Source organism: Prunus persica, chromosome G2, assembly GCF_000346465.2.
Source record: "Prunus persica cultivar Lovell chromosome G2, Prunus_persica_NCBIv2, whole genome shotgun sequence".
Classification (NCBI taxonomy): Eukaryota; Viridiplantae; Streptophyta; class Magnoliopsida; order Rosales; family Rosaceae; genus Prunus; species Prunus persica.
This window is the reverse complement of record NC_034010.1, coordinates 21,033,769-21,048,042: the sequence shown is the minus strand read 5'-3', so window position 1 is coordinate 21,048,042 and position 14,274 is coordinate 21,033,769. Positions and strand designations below refer to the sequence as shown.

General features: G+C 37.1%; 2 protein-coding genes across 2 annotated transcripts; one reads left to right on the top strand and one right to left on the bottom strand.

Moving 5' to 3' along the window:
• On the top strand, positions 143 to 3,833 carry LOC18785510 (pentatricopeptide repeat-containing protein At2g03880, mitochondrial). The gene is made up of 2 exons (XM_007220170.2): positions 143 to 2,793; positions 2,896 to 3,833. The coding sequence occupies exon 1, from the start codon at positions 289 to 291 to the stop codon at positions 2,719 to 2,721; it is 2,433 nt and encodes an 810-aa protein (XP_007220232.2). The 5' UTR covers positions 143 to 288; the 3' UTR covers positions 2,722 to 2,793; positions 2,896 to 3,833.
• LOC18786804 (shaggy-related protein kinase theta) lies at positions 3,975 to 8,804 on the bottom strand. The gene is made up of 13 exons (XM_020557841.1): positions 8,471 to 8,804; positions 7,083 to 7,349; positions 6,834 to 6,926; positions 6,532 to 6,591; positions 6,146 to 6,418; positions 5,962 to 6,036; positions 5,517 to 5,573; positions 5,270 to 5,410; positions 5,141 to 5,191; positions 4,958 to 5,053; positions 4,764 to 4,847; positions 4,573 to 4,675; positions 3,975 to 4,483 (listed from the first exon to the last, which is right to left on the bottom strand). Exons 1-13 carry the CDS (start codon positions 8,531 to 8,533, stop codon positions 4,422 to 4,424), a joined length of 1,425 nt encoding a protein of 474 aa, XP_020413430.1. The 5' UTR covers positions 8,534 to 8,804; the 3' UTR covers positions 3,975 to 4,421.

Sequence of the window (14,274 nt, the reverse complement as noted above, 5' to 3'; positions counted from 1 at the left end):
TGGAAATTTTGTATGGACTATATAGAATCAAATAGGCCCATATTAAGTTTTTTTGGGCCAAGTCAGATCAATATTCTTCCATTTGTTTAAATAGGCCTCTTATAATAAGATAATGAGATGCTAATAGAATCCAAATAACATTTCTTTCTGCAATTTGTCACTTGGGATTGTCTTTTTTTTTTGTCTGAACACTAGGGATGGTCTTGAGCTCAGCTGTATTTGTGAAATTTGGAAGCTTCATGATCTCTGTAATAGACAAGCACAAGCATTGAGAAGTTAAAACTGGCTATGAACAAATTTAATTCAAGAGTTTTGAATTTTTCCCACAAGGCTAATCAATTCAAGCACAAAGAGTTAGCCCATCTCATCCACAGCATTGTGGATTCAACCCAGTCTAAGTTCCAGGCGAATTTACTCCTGAATGATTTGTCTAAGTCTGGTCGACTCGATGAAGCCCGCCAGCTGTTCGATAAAATGCCGAGTAGGGATGAGTTTTCTTGGAACACCATGATAGCTGCTTATGCCAATTCAGGAAGGCTAAATGAAGCTAAACAACTATTTGATGCGACCCCAAGTAAAACCCCCATCACTTGGTCTTCACTCATATCTGGGTATTGTCGAAATGAGTGTGAAAGTGAAGCTTTTGTATTGTTTTGGCAAATGCAGCTTGAGGGACACAGGCCGAGCCAGTACACGTTGGGCAGTGTCCTAAGGTTGTGCTCAACATTGGTTTTGCTCCAAAGTGGTGAACTTGTTCATGGGTATGTGATAAAGACCCAGTTTGACACTAATGCCTTTGTCGTCACGGGTCTGGTTGACATGTATGCAAAGTGCAAGCGCATTTCGGAAGCTGAATATCTCTTTGAGACTCTGCCAGACAGAAAAAATCACGTGCTGTGGACTGTTATGCTTACAGGGTACTCTCAAAATGGTGATGGTTTTAAGGCAATGAAGTGTTTTCGGGACATGCGAGCTGAAGGGGTTGAATCCAATCAGTTTACATTCCCTAGCATATTGACAGCTTCTGCCTTAATTTTGGCGAACAGTTTCGGGGCTCAGGTGCATGGATGCATTGTTCAGAGTGGTTTTGGGGCAAATGTGTTTGTCCAAAGTGCATTGGTTGATATGTATGTGAAATGTGGAGATCATAATAGTGCAAAGAAGGCACTAAAAAGCATGGAGGTTGACGATGTCGTTTCTTGGAACTCCATGATTGTTGGGTGTGTAAGGCAAGGGTTTACAGAAGAAGCTTTGTCCTTGTTTAAAGAAATGCGTTCGAGAGAACTGAAGATTGATCACTTTACTTATCCATCTGTTCTAAACTCCCTTGCTGCACTGAAGGACATGAAAAATGCAATGGTGATTCATTGCCTGATTGTGAAGACTGGATTTGAGGTTTATCAACTTGTGGGCAACGCTCTTGTTGATATGTATGCTAAACAGGGAAATATAGATTGCGCACTTGAGGTGTTTAAGCATATGTCAGACAAGGATGTTATTTCATGGACCTCCCTGGTAACCGGCTATGCACATAATGGCTCTCATGAAAAAGCACTTAGATTGTTCTGTGAGATGAGAACAGCAGGGATCTATCCAGACCAATTCGTAATTGCCAGCGTTTTGATTGCCTGTGCAGAGCTGACAGTTTTGGAGTTTGGCCAACAAATTCATGCAAACTTTATTAAGTCCGGCCTTCAAGCATCCTTATCAGTAGATAATTCATTTGTGACTATGTATGCAAAATGTGGGTGCATAGAAGACGCCAATAGAGTTTTTGACTCTATGCAAGTTCAAAATGTGATTACTTGGACAGCTTTAATAGTTGGTTATGCCCAGAACGGTAGAGGAAAGGAATCCCTAAAATTTTATAATCAAATGATTGCAACTGGCACACAACCGGACTTCATTACTTTTATTGGCTTATTATTTGCTTGTAGCCATGCTGGTCTTCTGGAAAAAGGTCAATACTACTTCGAATCGATGAATAGGGTTTATGGAATACAACCAGGTCCTGAGCACTATGCATGTATGATTGACCTCTTGGGGCGCTCAGGGAAGCTTAAGGAGGCTGAGGCATTAGTTAATCAAATGGTTGTGGAACCAGATGGAACTGTATGGAAGGCACTACTTTCTGCATGCAGAGTACATGGGAACATAGAACTGGGAGAGAGGGCAGCAACAAACCTATTTAAAATGGAGCCTTTAAATGCTGTGCCTTATGTTCAGTTATCTAACATGTATTCTGCAGCTGCTAGATGGGAAGATGCTGCAAGAATCAGAAGATTGATGAAATCAAAGGGAATTCTTAAGGAGCCTGGATGCAGCTGGATTGAGATGAACAGCCAAGTGCATACATTTATGTCTGAAGATAGAAGCCATTCAAGGACAGCTGAAATTTATTCCAAAATCGATGAGATCATGATGTTGATCAAGGAAGCTGGATACGTCGCAGATATGAACTTCGCACTTCATGACATGGAAAAAGAGGGTAAGGAGCTTGGCCTAGCGTATCACAGTGAAAAGTTGGCTGTTGCTTTTGGGCTCCTCACCACACCACTAGGAGCACCAATCCGAATTTTTAAGAATCTCCGGGTTTGTGGAGATTGCCATAATGCAATGAAATATATATCAAAGGTTTTTCTCCGACATATTATACTAAGGGATTCAAACTGTTTTCATCATTTCAAAGAAGGGAACTGTTCTTGTGACGACTATTGGTAGAAGGTTCATTAGTTAACATCAAATGGCTGGTTTGTCGTGCTCTTCTTGAAGACCGTCAAGTGCACTTCAAAGGTTGAGACCATAAACTCCATCTCTCTTTTTCTTTCCCTTCTTTGATATCTTTGGATTATGTACATCTGGATGAGAAACCTAAAACTTAGATGTTTGATGCAGATGAAACTTGAAGCTGCTGAAACCCGGATAAGCAATAGACCCCAAACCTATGACAGTCAAGTGAACACAGACTTAAATGGTAATATATGAACTTTCCCATCTCATACTCTTATGTGATGTGTTTTCTGTAAGAGCCTAACTTCTGCATCTACGAGTGTGGCTTGCATCTCATAAGCCTCTTCAGAAATTCGCGTACCTTGAAAGTGACTGGCTTGCAGACTATAGGGAATTATGTTCGTCAGTCGTGTATGAGAATTCAAACCTCTCATGTACTGCATAAAGAGATCTCCTCCTCATCCAATTGTCTTAGATAATGCAAACCATTTTCTACCTCCATCAAATCAGCTCATCAGGATTCTGAATCACTACACCTTGAGTACAGGATTTCTTGAAAATACAGGATCGGAGATTCTAATAAGACAATGAACATGCGGAAATATATTGTTTGTTGTATGTAATATTCCATCCAGAAAGCGGAGCTCTTAACAATTTCGAATTCAAAAACCATTTTGTAGTTCTATGTCTATCTGAGATTTAAGCCTCTTCAGAAACCTCTTACATCATAAGCCTCTTCAGAAATTCGCGTACCTTGAAAGTGACTGGCAGCTGCTAATCTCAAAGCTTAAAGAACCTCAATGTGACCTTCCTAGCAAGATCAGGCTATTTTGGAAGAGCAGGCTGTGGAGGTAAATGGCCCAGAGAAATCAGTTGCGGCCCAGCTGCAGAGCTGCAAGCCTTTGTTGATCTCTATTTTTGTGGTGCACTCAGGTAGGGGACGAAAAATATTTTTTTGTTTCACTCTAAATTCAATGACCTATAATATAGAGGTAATCTGGCACTAAAATATCCGTATTATTTCAGTCCAGTTTTGACCATGAACGCATTCTTGATTGTCATGGTAGATTCGATTCAACCACGATAATGTTTAACTTTGGTCGAAATTCATCCCAAATTAGACAATTATTGTCTGGATGCAATCAGTGGTACGGAAAACTGAACACATCATTCAAATGTACAGGATTGCCTGTTATTTCACTTAAGGCCACTAAAAGGGAAAAAGCAAAAGATAAAAGAAGAAATTGGGGAATCAACTCGAATATTTGAATTTCTCTGTAAATAGTGGGGAACAGTATACAATGAGAACCTAATTTTATCTAAATGATCCCATTTAAGTTAGTCTCCACAATATTCATAGAACACTATATATGACAACATGATTAACATATACGTAAGAACCCATCTTTCAGTCGAGGCATACAACATTACATTGTAAAAATTTTAATCTTGGAATCTCTCTGCCAAGCAGTCCCACTCCACCCCCACCTGAAAATTCCACCCGCAAGATCCATTTGTACGAACAGCCTGCCAGAAACTTATCTCCGATGCATAGTTCTGCTATGACTGATCTGAAAGGATCAAGAGACAGCAGACCCTTTGGGTGCAAGGCAGCATGGCTCATGTGAGCATCCAAGCAATCAAAACTGCATTTACATCGCGTACATTTATGAACCCCTCAGTTTCAATAATTAATTCCTAGCATGCTCAGGGATTAGACGATGTCGGAGTTCAGTGGAAGCACCCGCCAACTCTGCACGCGTTAGACATCAAGATTAACACAACTACTAAAAAAGAAAAAAGTAAATAAAAACAAGGCCATAGAATAGTGCAAAATCTTACCTTGAGCCGTGAAATCGAACAAAGGAGGTAATGCTCGTCCATTGGGCAAGCTTACATTTGGGTCTCTCAAATCATCAAAGAAGGGGTGAGCACATGCCTCCAACTACAAACCAGGAAAGAATTTAGTATTACACTTTAACCATTCACAAGTTCCAACGAAAAATTTATCAAGAGCAATTTTATTTTCTTACAGCTGTGCAACGTAGATTTGGTGAGTACTGGAGCAGCCTTGACACAAGATCCACTGCTTCAGGGGGCATTCGCTTGTGAAATATCTGAAGATTACAAGCACATTAAGATTTTCTGCTGACACAAATATAGATCCGATAATCCAATTGATGAAGAGCTGATAATAAATACTCAAAAATTAAAATATTGAACAGACCTTGTGCCATGGGTGAGCTTTGATCTGAGGGAACTTAAACTCAGTGTAATTCGGATTCATGCACTTTATTTCTTCTCTGGTTGGTGTCCCAAGAATCTAGTATGATACCCAAAAGAGAAAATCAGAACGCAAAATAGCAAAAGTATCACCATAACAAGCAAAAAGTGGATACATCTACCATACCTTTATAATCTCCACCAGCTGATCAACACCACTCTCCCCGGGAAACAGTGGCTGCAATGATACCAAAAATAGCCATGAGTTACTAGAAAATATAAATAAGGAAAGAAATCTGACATGCTATACACATACCTGTCCAAGAAGAAGCTCAGCAAATACGCAACCAACAGACCACATATCAATTGCAGTGGTATATTCTGTAGCCCCAAATATAAGTTCTGGAGCCCTATAATATCGTGAACAAATGTATGATATGTTGGATTCACCTGGCACCTAAAAATGAGAAAATAAAAGAATTCATAAGTTCCAAGACCTTCATGAATTCCAAGATATCATCAAAGCACTGTTACCTCCAGAATTTACAAACTACGAAACATACCAACATCTTTGCACTCCCAAAATCACATATCTTTAGCTGATGCGTGTGGGGATTCACCTGCAATATGCATCACAACCTCAACCTCAGTATGATGACAGAAGATACAATCTCATACCAATTTGAAATCAAAACATAGTAAACATATCAAAGGGCTGACATGCAGGCTTTAGTCTTTATTTAAATAATTGAAACTATCAAAACTTAGTGCTCATATCATATGCAAAGTCAACCACCACCCTTATAGTGTGGTGGTATCCGTCCCTTCTGTTAAATAAAAGGTCTTGGTTTGGTCGCCAAATGGAGTGGGTAATTGAACCCAAATATAATTGTTGTCAATTTTATCTATATAAGTAAAGTCAGACTGCTGTGAATGAGAAAACTTATTCTGGTTCATTACATGATCAACACTAAAATCAAACTGATAAAAGTTAGAAGAAAATCTTACCAGCAAATTTTGTGGCTTAATGTCACGATGACACACACCAATAACATGGTGTAAATAATTTAATGCGCGACAAATCTACAAAAGATAAAACAACAGAATTTATTCTCCAGAATAGGCATCGTAAAAGACAAACCACTAAAGAAAAGGCAGGAAATAAAAATTAGCAGCAGGATTCCAAAATCACCTGGTATGTATACAATTGCACATAAATAATGGGAATATGTTGGTTCATCCTGATATAATGCTTTGAAACTCGGTAAACAGTTTCAGATATATACTCGAGGACAAGGTTAAGGTACAGCTCGTCTTTGTCAGTAGTTGAAAAGAAGCAATGCTTCAACTGGACAACGTTAGGATGGTCAAGTAAACGCATAATTTGAAGTTCTCTATTTTTATATCTTTTATCCTGCAGCACCTTTTTTATTGCAACTGCGTCACTTGTTTCCAGACATTTAGCCTGCAGCATACAGTACAGTGAGCAAGGGAAAAAAATTGACGTCGAAATCTGTATCAGTGGAAAAGGAACCAACGAAACCTAAATAGTGAGCAAATCCAAATGATCTCATGTACCTGAAAGACAACTCCAAATGAACCAGTGCCAACTACACGCTCTGCCATATATGAAATTGTCTGTAACCAAATAAGAAAATTGATTAAAATATTATGAACAATTTATCTCAAATATAATACATCATGTACATATAGAGTGTAAATCAACCAAAGGCTCCAGCGGAAAAAGAGATCATACACAGAGAAGTTAAAAATCATCCAACATAAAGACTTTCTAGTTTGGTTTTACTAAGTATTCAAGACAATGAAATTAAGAGACAACTTGAGAAATGCAGAAGCACAACGCAGATAAATGAAATCACCTGTTTAGGTTGTCCATTCCGTCCTCCTACTGTTGTTGCAATTATATGACCAGTTTCTGTTCCATTACCATTTATAACAGTTTCTTCCATATCCTGCGCAGGGAAAATTTGCAACCATTTACTCGGTAACTGGTATTTGCTTGTTAAGACTTTGCTTTGTTACATTTAAAAAATAGCAGAGTGATAATATATTATATACACATATCTGAAGGAAAAAATTACATGAAAAGAATTAACAACAAAAGTTACCTTTTCATCATGGTTGTTGGCCTTCTCATCTCTAATTTTCATTTCATTCATTTCTTTGGGAAGCTGATCATAACTTGACTTTTCTTCTTTGGCCTCTGTCTTAGCTATTGAAGATACATCAGATGTGCTTGCAACAGTTTCCAGTGATGTTGGAACAGTATGCTGCTCTAGACTGGTGGCACTTTTCTCAACAGTATTTGACTGTTTATTAGCCTTCTTCTCAGTTTCTTGGTCAAACTTTGCTCTCTTTGTAATAGAATCCACGCCCTGGAAATAAAAAATGAAACTTAGCTATAAATGATCAACAAATAAAAAGGTTGTGCAAAATATCTTAAACAATGACAAAAATAACCCACATAGCCTTCATTATCTCCTATTAAAAGAAAGCCAAACGTACAGATCTAAAATGGCATTTTAACTCATTGCTGTAAACAACCACACCAGTCATGAGCTAGTAGCACATATTCTTGTAACTTTATACACGCAAACACATATTTAACATTCACACACATAATGGCATTTTAACTCATTGCTGTAAACAACCACGCCAGTCATAAGCTAGTAGCACATATTCTTGTAATTTTATACACACAAAGTTGGCATTGCATGTAAACCATAAAAGAACCAAAAACAGTCATTTGATGTATCAGCAATCCCAACAAAGGCTGCTCCTGTTACATAAACTAACATTTTAAAACATCATTATCTGTGGTGACATAAAACTTCCTTTGCTCACAAGTAATTGCAAGTGCAATGCATCATGAAAATACTAGACCAATCAAAAGTAGGAACAACTTAGTCTTGGGCAACATTGATCAGCTACCCACGCATAAAACGTAACAGCACAACAATTAAAATCCCATTTCGGCTCGGAACAGATATGTAAATACGATTGAAAATCCATAATTACCACCCCACCCCCAATCCAATAAAAATGGAATAATACATACATACTAATCTAATAAAACCATATGGTCCTTCAAATCCATACGCGAAAAAACCGAACTTTTTCTAATATGCACAGAAAATAGGGGAGAAAAATCATCAAAATGCGCAGATTTGCTAGTGGAAGAAAATCTAACATCTCTGTCTGAAATAGAAACAAAAAATGAATACATACATGTACCACAAAAGAATATAATTATATATTAAAATATCCACCGCATAAATCCAAATCATAAAAGTAAACAAAAAAAAAAAATCGTCAACTGTATTTTGAATATCCAGATGCGAGCTTCTGAAATTTCAAATATCAGAAACCCAAAGCGCCGTAAATCACGACTTATAACTTTTTGCTTCATTTTGATCCATTTTCTGAGCTAGCTAAACAAGCTCTAACGCTCTAAGCCAACAATAAATGAACAAATATAAATATAAATCACACTTACAGGCTCCGATGAAACAGAGGTCCGACCCGAGGCAATGCTCTTGAGCCTTCGCATCATATTCATCTTCGTTTCGTCTATTTGATTCAACCAAACCCTAAATTCCTCCCAGAAAATGAGAAAAATCACAGAAGAGAGAGAAAGAATGCCAAGCTTTCTCTCTCCTCCTCCTCTTCCTCGTCTCTCTGTTTCTCTCTCTCCCTTTGATTCAAAACCAGAAACCACAGAGCCCCAAAAGAATCAAAGGAAAAGAAAGAAGAAAACCCACAGCCTCCCTTTCTCTTTCTCTCCCCCGCTCTCTCTCTTTAAGATTTTTCAGGATTTCTCTCACTAAAATTGTATTTGTATTTTTCTCTCTCTAGAATTTATCTCCCTGTCTGTTAGCTGTTTTTTTTCTTTTTCTCTTTTTTTTTTTTTTTTTTTTTTTTTTTTGGGATCCTCCGGTCAAACTTGGACCAAAGAAAAATCATTCATTCCAGCCTTACACCATTTCTTTATCGTACCTCGGTCAAACGTAAAACTCCGGCCGTTGATGGGATATGATGGGGCATCCAACGGTGAGCATTTGCGGATTTTCCTGGTAAAGAGGACGCGTGGATTTACAAAGATATCCCCGGGACTGAATTTTCGGTGGGGGTGCTTTTTGACCGGTCATTGGACGGTTTGTTTCTGCGGTCAAGTTTTTAGGGCTTTGAATTTTATTTGCTTAGGACTTAATTAATTGTGCTGGCCATGAAACCGTACGAATCGGTCTTTTTGTTTTTCTTTAATGTTGAAATTTCTGACCCAAAAAAATATATAGCTGTTAAATCTAAAAATTTCATGTGACAACCACAAGATGTTGTGCGGTTGGTAAATTGTTATTTCCAGTTGGCGAGCTACCTGATGCTTCAATGGTCATTTATAACAAATAAAGGCATTGCCTTAAAACCAATGGGCAAAAACTAGTCATTGGAATTGTGTAGTTTTTGTTGCAAACCGATTCATGAAAGGGAGTGACGATGTTGTGGACAACAATGATGATCATTTGAAGGGTGTTTGTTGGTGTAATGATGAGTGAGCACTTGATTAAACTAAATTAGTTTTTATCATCAAATCCTATATTAATCCAAGTTTAGGAAGCTAATTCGCAAGTTAATTAGCTTCCCGAAAAGCATGTGTGCAAATCCTGCATTGCGGGATCTCGTTTAAGAAATTACTTAGTTTAGCTTTGATTAAAACTCGTCATGATCGATTTTAAAGGGTTTAAACTTAAATTTAATTTGCGTTTGGGTTGTCCAAATTAATCAATCAGCATGTTTCGCAAATATAGCATAATTATTGTTTTTCTTAATTTCTATGATGACTCAAGATATCATTATATTGATTCTAAGTTTAGTTTTTTCTAAATTTTTACAATGACTCAATATATCATTCTATTAATTCTAACATCGGACCCGACTAAGACGTAGTGGACAAAAACAATGCTTTTTTTTATTTATATAAGTGATATTGAGGGAGTGAAAATCAAACTTAGAACTTCGTGTGTATGAGTAAATACTTCTACAAACTCCATGCACATTACTTATTAATATACTATATTTTCATAGGGTTGGGTAATGCATAAATTCAAGTTTTTAATTCGAGTTAAAAATTCAAATCTTGTTGAACTTAGGCGTGCCAACCCTCTGTCAAAATGTGATAATGGTTGGTAACTTCCCAACCGAAACCCAACTTGTAGTATTTCAAACCCACCATCGACACACTGGCCTTCAAGTTGTAATAAAAAAAAGTTCCCAAATATGATAATAGAAAACTCAACTTGTAGTGTAGCATCCATTCGACACCGGAGGCAACGATTACATTAACAAGTAGGTAAAATTTTATAGACTTTATTTATTAATTATTTAATTAAATTAGTTAGTTTGATCCAACGATTAAGAGATAGAACTTCAGATAAGACCCTCATTATAAATCGAGAACATGTTATGGGTTGGGTTGTGGGCTAGTTAGTACTAGTTATGCCCTTATCTTTGTTCGGGTCGGGCTATTTTTTTGTTGTTCTTATGGGTGTATTTTTATATTAATGTTTGCTTTGGGCATTGCCCATTCTTTTATGTGGAAAAGAAAACGCGTCATCGGCCCAGTTTGGTTGCAGTTCATGGCTGGCCTCCTAGCATTGTCGTGAAGTTATTAGCAGTAGAATGGTAGAGTCACTAGGCCCAAATTTATTCAGGTATAAAATGCGATAAATTTGATGGTTAGCAGAGTTTATAAGCAAATTGAAAGAAAGTTGAGGGGCACATCGGAAAAAAAAGGTCATAAGTTTATGGTGCATTGCTAAATTTTTCGTTTATCATTAATTCTTGTAAAAACAAAGGGTGTGATGCAAGGGGGCTTATTATCAAGGTCTTGTGGTGGTGAATTTCTGCGTCCTCATTATCGCTTGTAAAAATAAAACAAATAAATGGGCTCCATCATAATAAAGCTTAGAAGTAGCTTATTTTCAAGTCTCAAAATTGGAAAGCTCGATGATTTTTCTTTGCAATAAGTTGTTGGGTTTGGTTATCAAATTTTTGGGTGTGAATATACTCATCATCCCTACCAGACCACGAGCCTAGTTCACAAGACATGGCTAATGGGCTTCAAAGGATTTTGCTTTTGGTTTTTCGCTTTTTCTCAAATGGAGGAAGATCATGGGCTGGAAAAAGCCTTGTTAGTTACAGATTAATCAAGCACTACCTTATGAACCTAGGGAAAAATCACATGTTGTGCCAACGAACAAAAGAAGCTCCATTTCTTTCATGTTTTTATACAAGAGGGAGAGGGAAGAATCGAACCTAGGACCTAGAGTATAAAGATAAATACTCTTAATCACTTGAGTTACAAGTTCCTAACTGCAAGTCTTTGCTTTTCCATTTAAGTAAACATAGTGACTCCACGAAGCATGCACATGCCAGTGCTAATCAGAACTTAGAAAATAATAATTGGGTTTTCGACCGAAATGGTCCCTCAATTATTGTTTTAGTATCATTTTGGTTCATCAACTAAAATTTTCATTTCAATAGTCCTCTAACTCTTTACTTGATATCACAACAGTTCTACCATCAAATTCTATCAACTATTTTGTGAAATCAAAGGGTGAAATTGTCTTTTTAGGACAGTACCCTTAAAACCAAACAAATTCCAAATTAGTCTTCATATTCTTCTTCTACGTTACTCCGTGAAGTCATTTTTGAGAGCTCGGGAACCAAACAAAACTTCCAAGAAAGAGTGACAGTTGGAATGCCCTGAAAAGATGGTTTTGCCCCTCAATTTCACTGAATAGTTGACAGACTTTGGCGATTGGACCATTTTGATACTAAATAAAGAGTTGAAGGACTATTCAAATGAAAATTTTAGTTGATGAACTAAAATGATACTAGAGCAATAATTTGGATACCATTTTAGTTGGAAAACTATAATAATTCATAGTTTGGCACGTGAACCCAAAACACACAACTCAAAGTAACATCAAAACGTCACCCTTGACCTCCTCTTGTTTCCATGCAATTTAATTAAGGGTATATTGATTCTCTAAAGTTCTCTGTTGAAACTAGAGACTTTGAGAGACTGATGATCAGTTGAGGCTTCGATGCTTTTGAAAATATATATTCCTAGTCACTGTACGTGTATGCGGCAGCCTACATTTGCACGCCTAATTAATTGACATATTATAGAGAAAAGTGTGGCCTTTTATTTCTAAGAGAATTAATTAAACTCAAAGACTTTGGCTGGCAAATGGTCCTACATATTCAATGCACCCAAGTTAAGAGTGTGCTTAAAATTGCAGAATCTCCCATCCTCTATGCACATAATGATGTCTAAGACCTCCCGCAACACACCAACCTCTCCTTTTTTCATTGAAAGCTGAAGAAGATTAGGAAAAAGGGTTTTCTTGTATTATTATCATCCATATGTCAAACTATGCCTTAAATGTTACATGCAATTTCAACAAAGCCTACATACACGGCACGAAGAAAAGTAACAATAATGAAGGCAATGTTCATCTATCTCTCTTTCTCTAAAATTAAGATGTATGTGTTTATTTCCAAACGACGACATACGCAAGAAGATTTTACAAATTCTTACTTTACCATATTTTTTTCGAGAAGGACCATTTTTGTCAATCATCATGTGATTTAATAACGTTTTGTCTCTGATTTGTTGAAAGAGGTTATGACGTCTGAGTTTATATTTCATGGACATCGAAGTGTTAAATCATTGAAAAGAAAAAAAAAGGATGTAATTTTGAATATGAATCGTATGGAATACATGCCTATATGATTGGTTGAGTATTGGCAACAGCCATCTGATGCTGCGCCAATGATGGAGTGGAGTGCATTTGTATATTATAGGCAATCAATATCATGAATGTGAGTTGGCCTGCGTACTCTAATTAGGGTAAATGAGCAGCTAAGGAAAATTGCGTATATCTGAAGACATAACATGTTTCCATGACTAAGAGAAAAGACAACTATATACATAAACCCCCACCCTAACACTTTTGAGCTGGAAATTTATTAGGGTTGCCTTATACATAAAACCTAGGGTATGTAGGTACATGACTTAAGAATTATGCTTGTTTCGCTTAATCGGATTTGGATGGGTTGGGGAGAAATCCATAGAAAAATATTCCAATTTTGATGTTTAGAAATGATGGAAATGAGGAATGCTTTAAGCAGAATGTTACGCACATTTATTATCTGGAAGCATAAATAAAATTAGTATAAGATGTAGATTTAGCTGATTGATTAAAGTAGTGTGTCCATCTCTCTCCACATGTGAACATCACATTGTCGAAAAGAACAAACCAAATTATGACAACAATAAACCTATTTTTTACTTTGAGAATAACTTCTAACCTTGCGAATTTAGGATAAAATAGTCACGAATAAAGGAAAACTCGAAGAAATTTACATTTTCCAAACTTGTGAAGATAATAATTTCATAGGACACGGTAAATGGTAACTTTTTGAGACACAATAAAAGTCGTTTTCCACTGTTGTTTTTTTAGGGGACGTCTTGTGTGAGGTGAAGATTTACTATATGGTAAATGGTCCCCCCTCCCACACAGCGATCCATGGCATATTTCATGGCCCCTCGTGGCCACAAATAATGCGTTGGGACTTCACTGTGGAAGATTGACATAGCCCATCATCAACGGGACCCACTCTGCATGTGATGGGTTGGGACAGGGAGGGGATGATGTGTGTATATATAACACAACAGTATGTATGTCCATATATACATGCATCTGATCATGAATGAACTGCTGTGCACTGCAGGGGAGAGTTTGTATTGTGAAGGAGGACTTTGGAGAAATAGGACAAGATCAAAAAGGCAATGTCCAAAGCTAAAAAGCCATGAGCAATTGAAATTGACTATGAGGGCCAAATGCCATTTCCCTCTTTTGGATGGCCTTTCGTTTTCTTGACTTTATTGCCTTTGTCCACACCTATTTAGCTAGCCAGCTACCAAGTAATGCCTGTCTAGGCCTTGCTTGTGAATGCATCCTAACATATACCAACAACAGCACTTTTGCATGATCAAATTGCAGAACGAGTTGAAAAAAAATTACACAAGGTTCATATCAACATCGATATTTTTTCTCACTTAACTACTCACATCAACATCGATATTTTTTCTCACTTAACTACTCACATCAACATCGATATTTTTCCTAGCTTTGGACATTGAGTAAAATAAGGTTCAATGAACCCATTCAAGCGTGGAGTTTTAACTAAAAATGCGTAATTGGTACTAAACCACCCACTTCTAACTATATT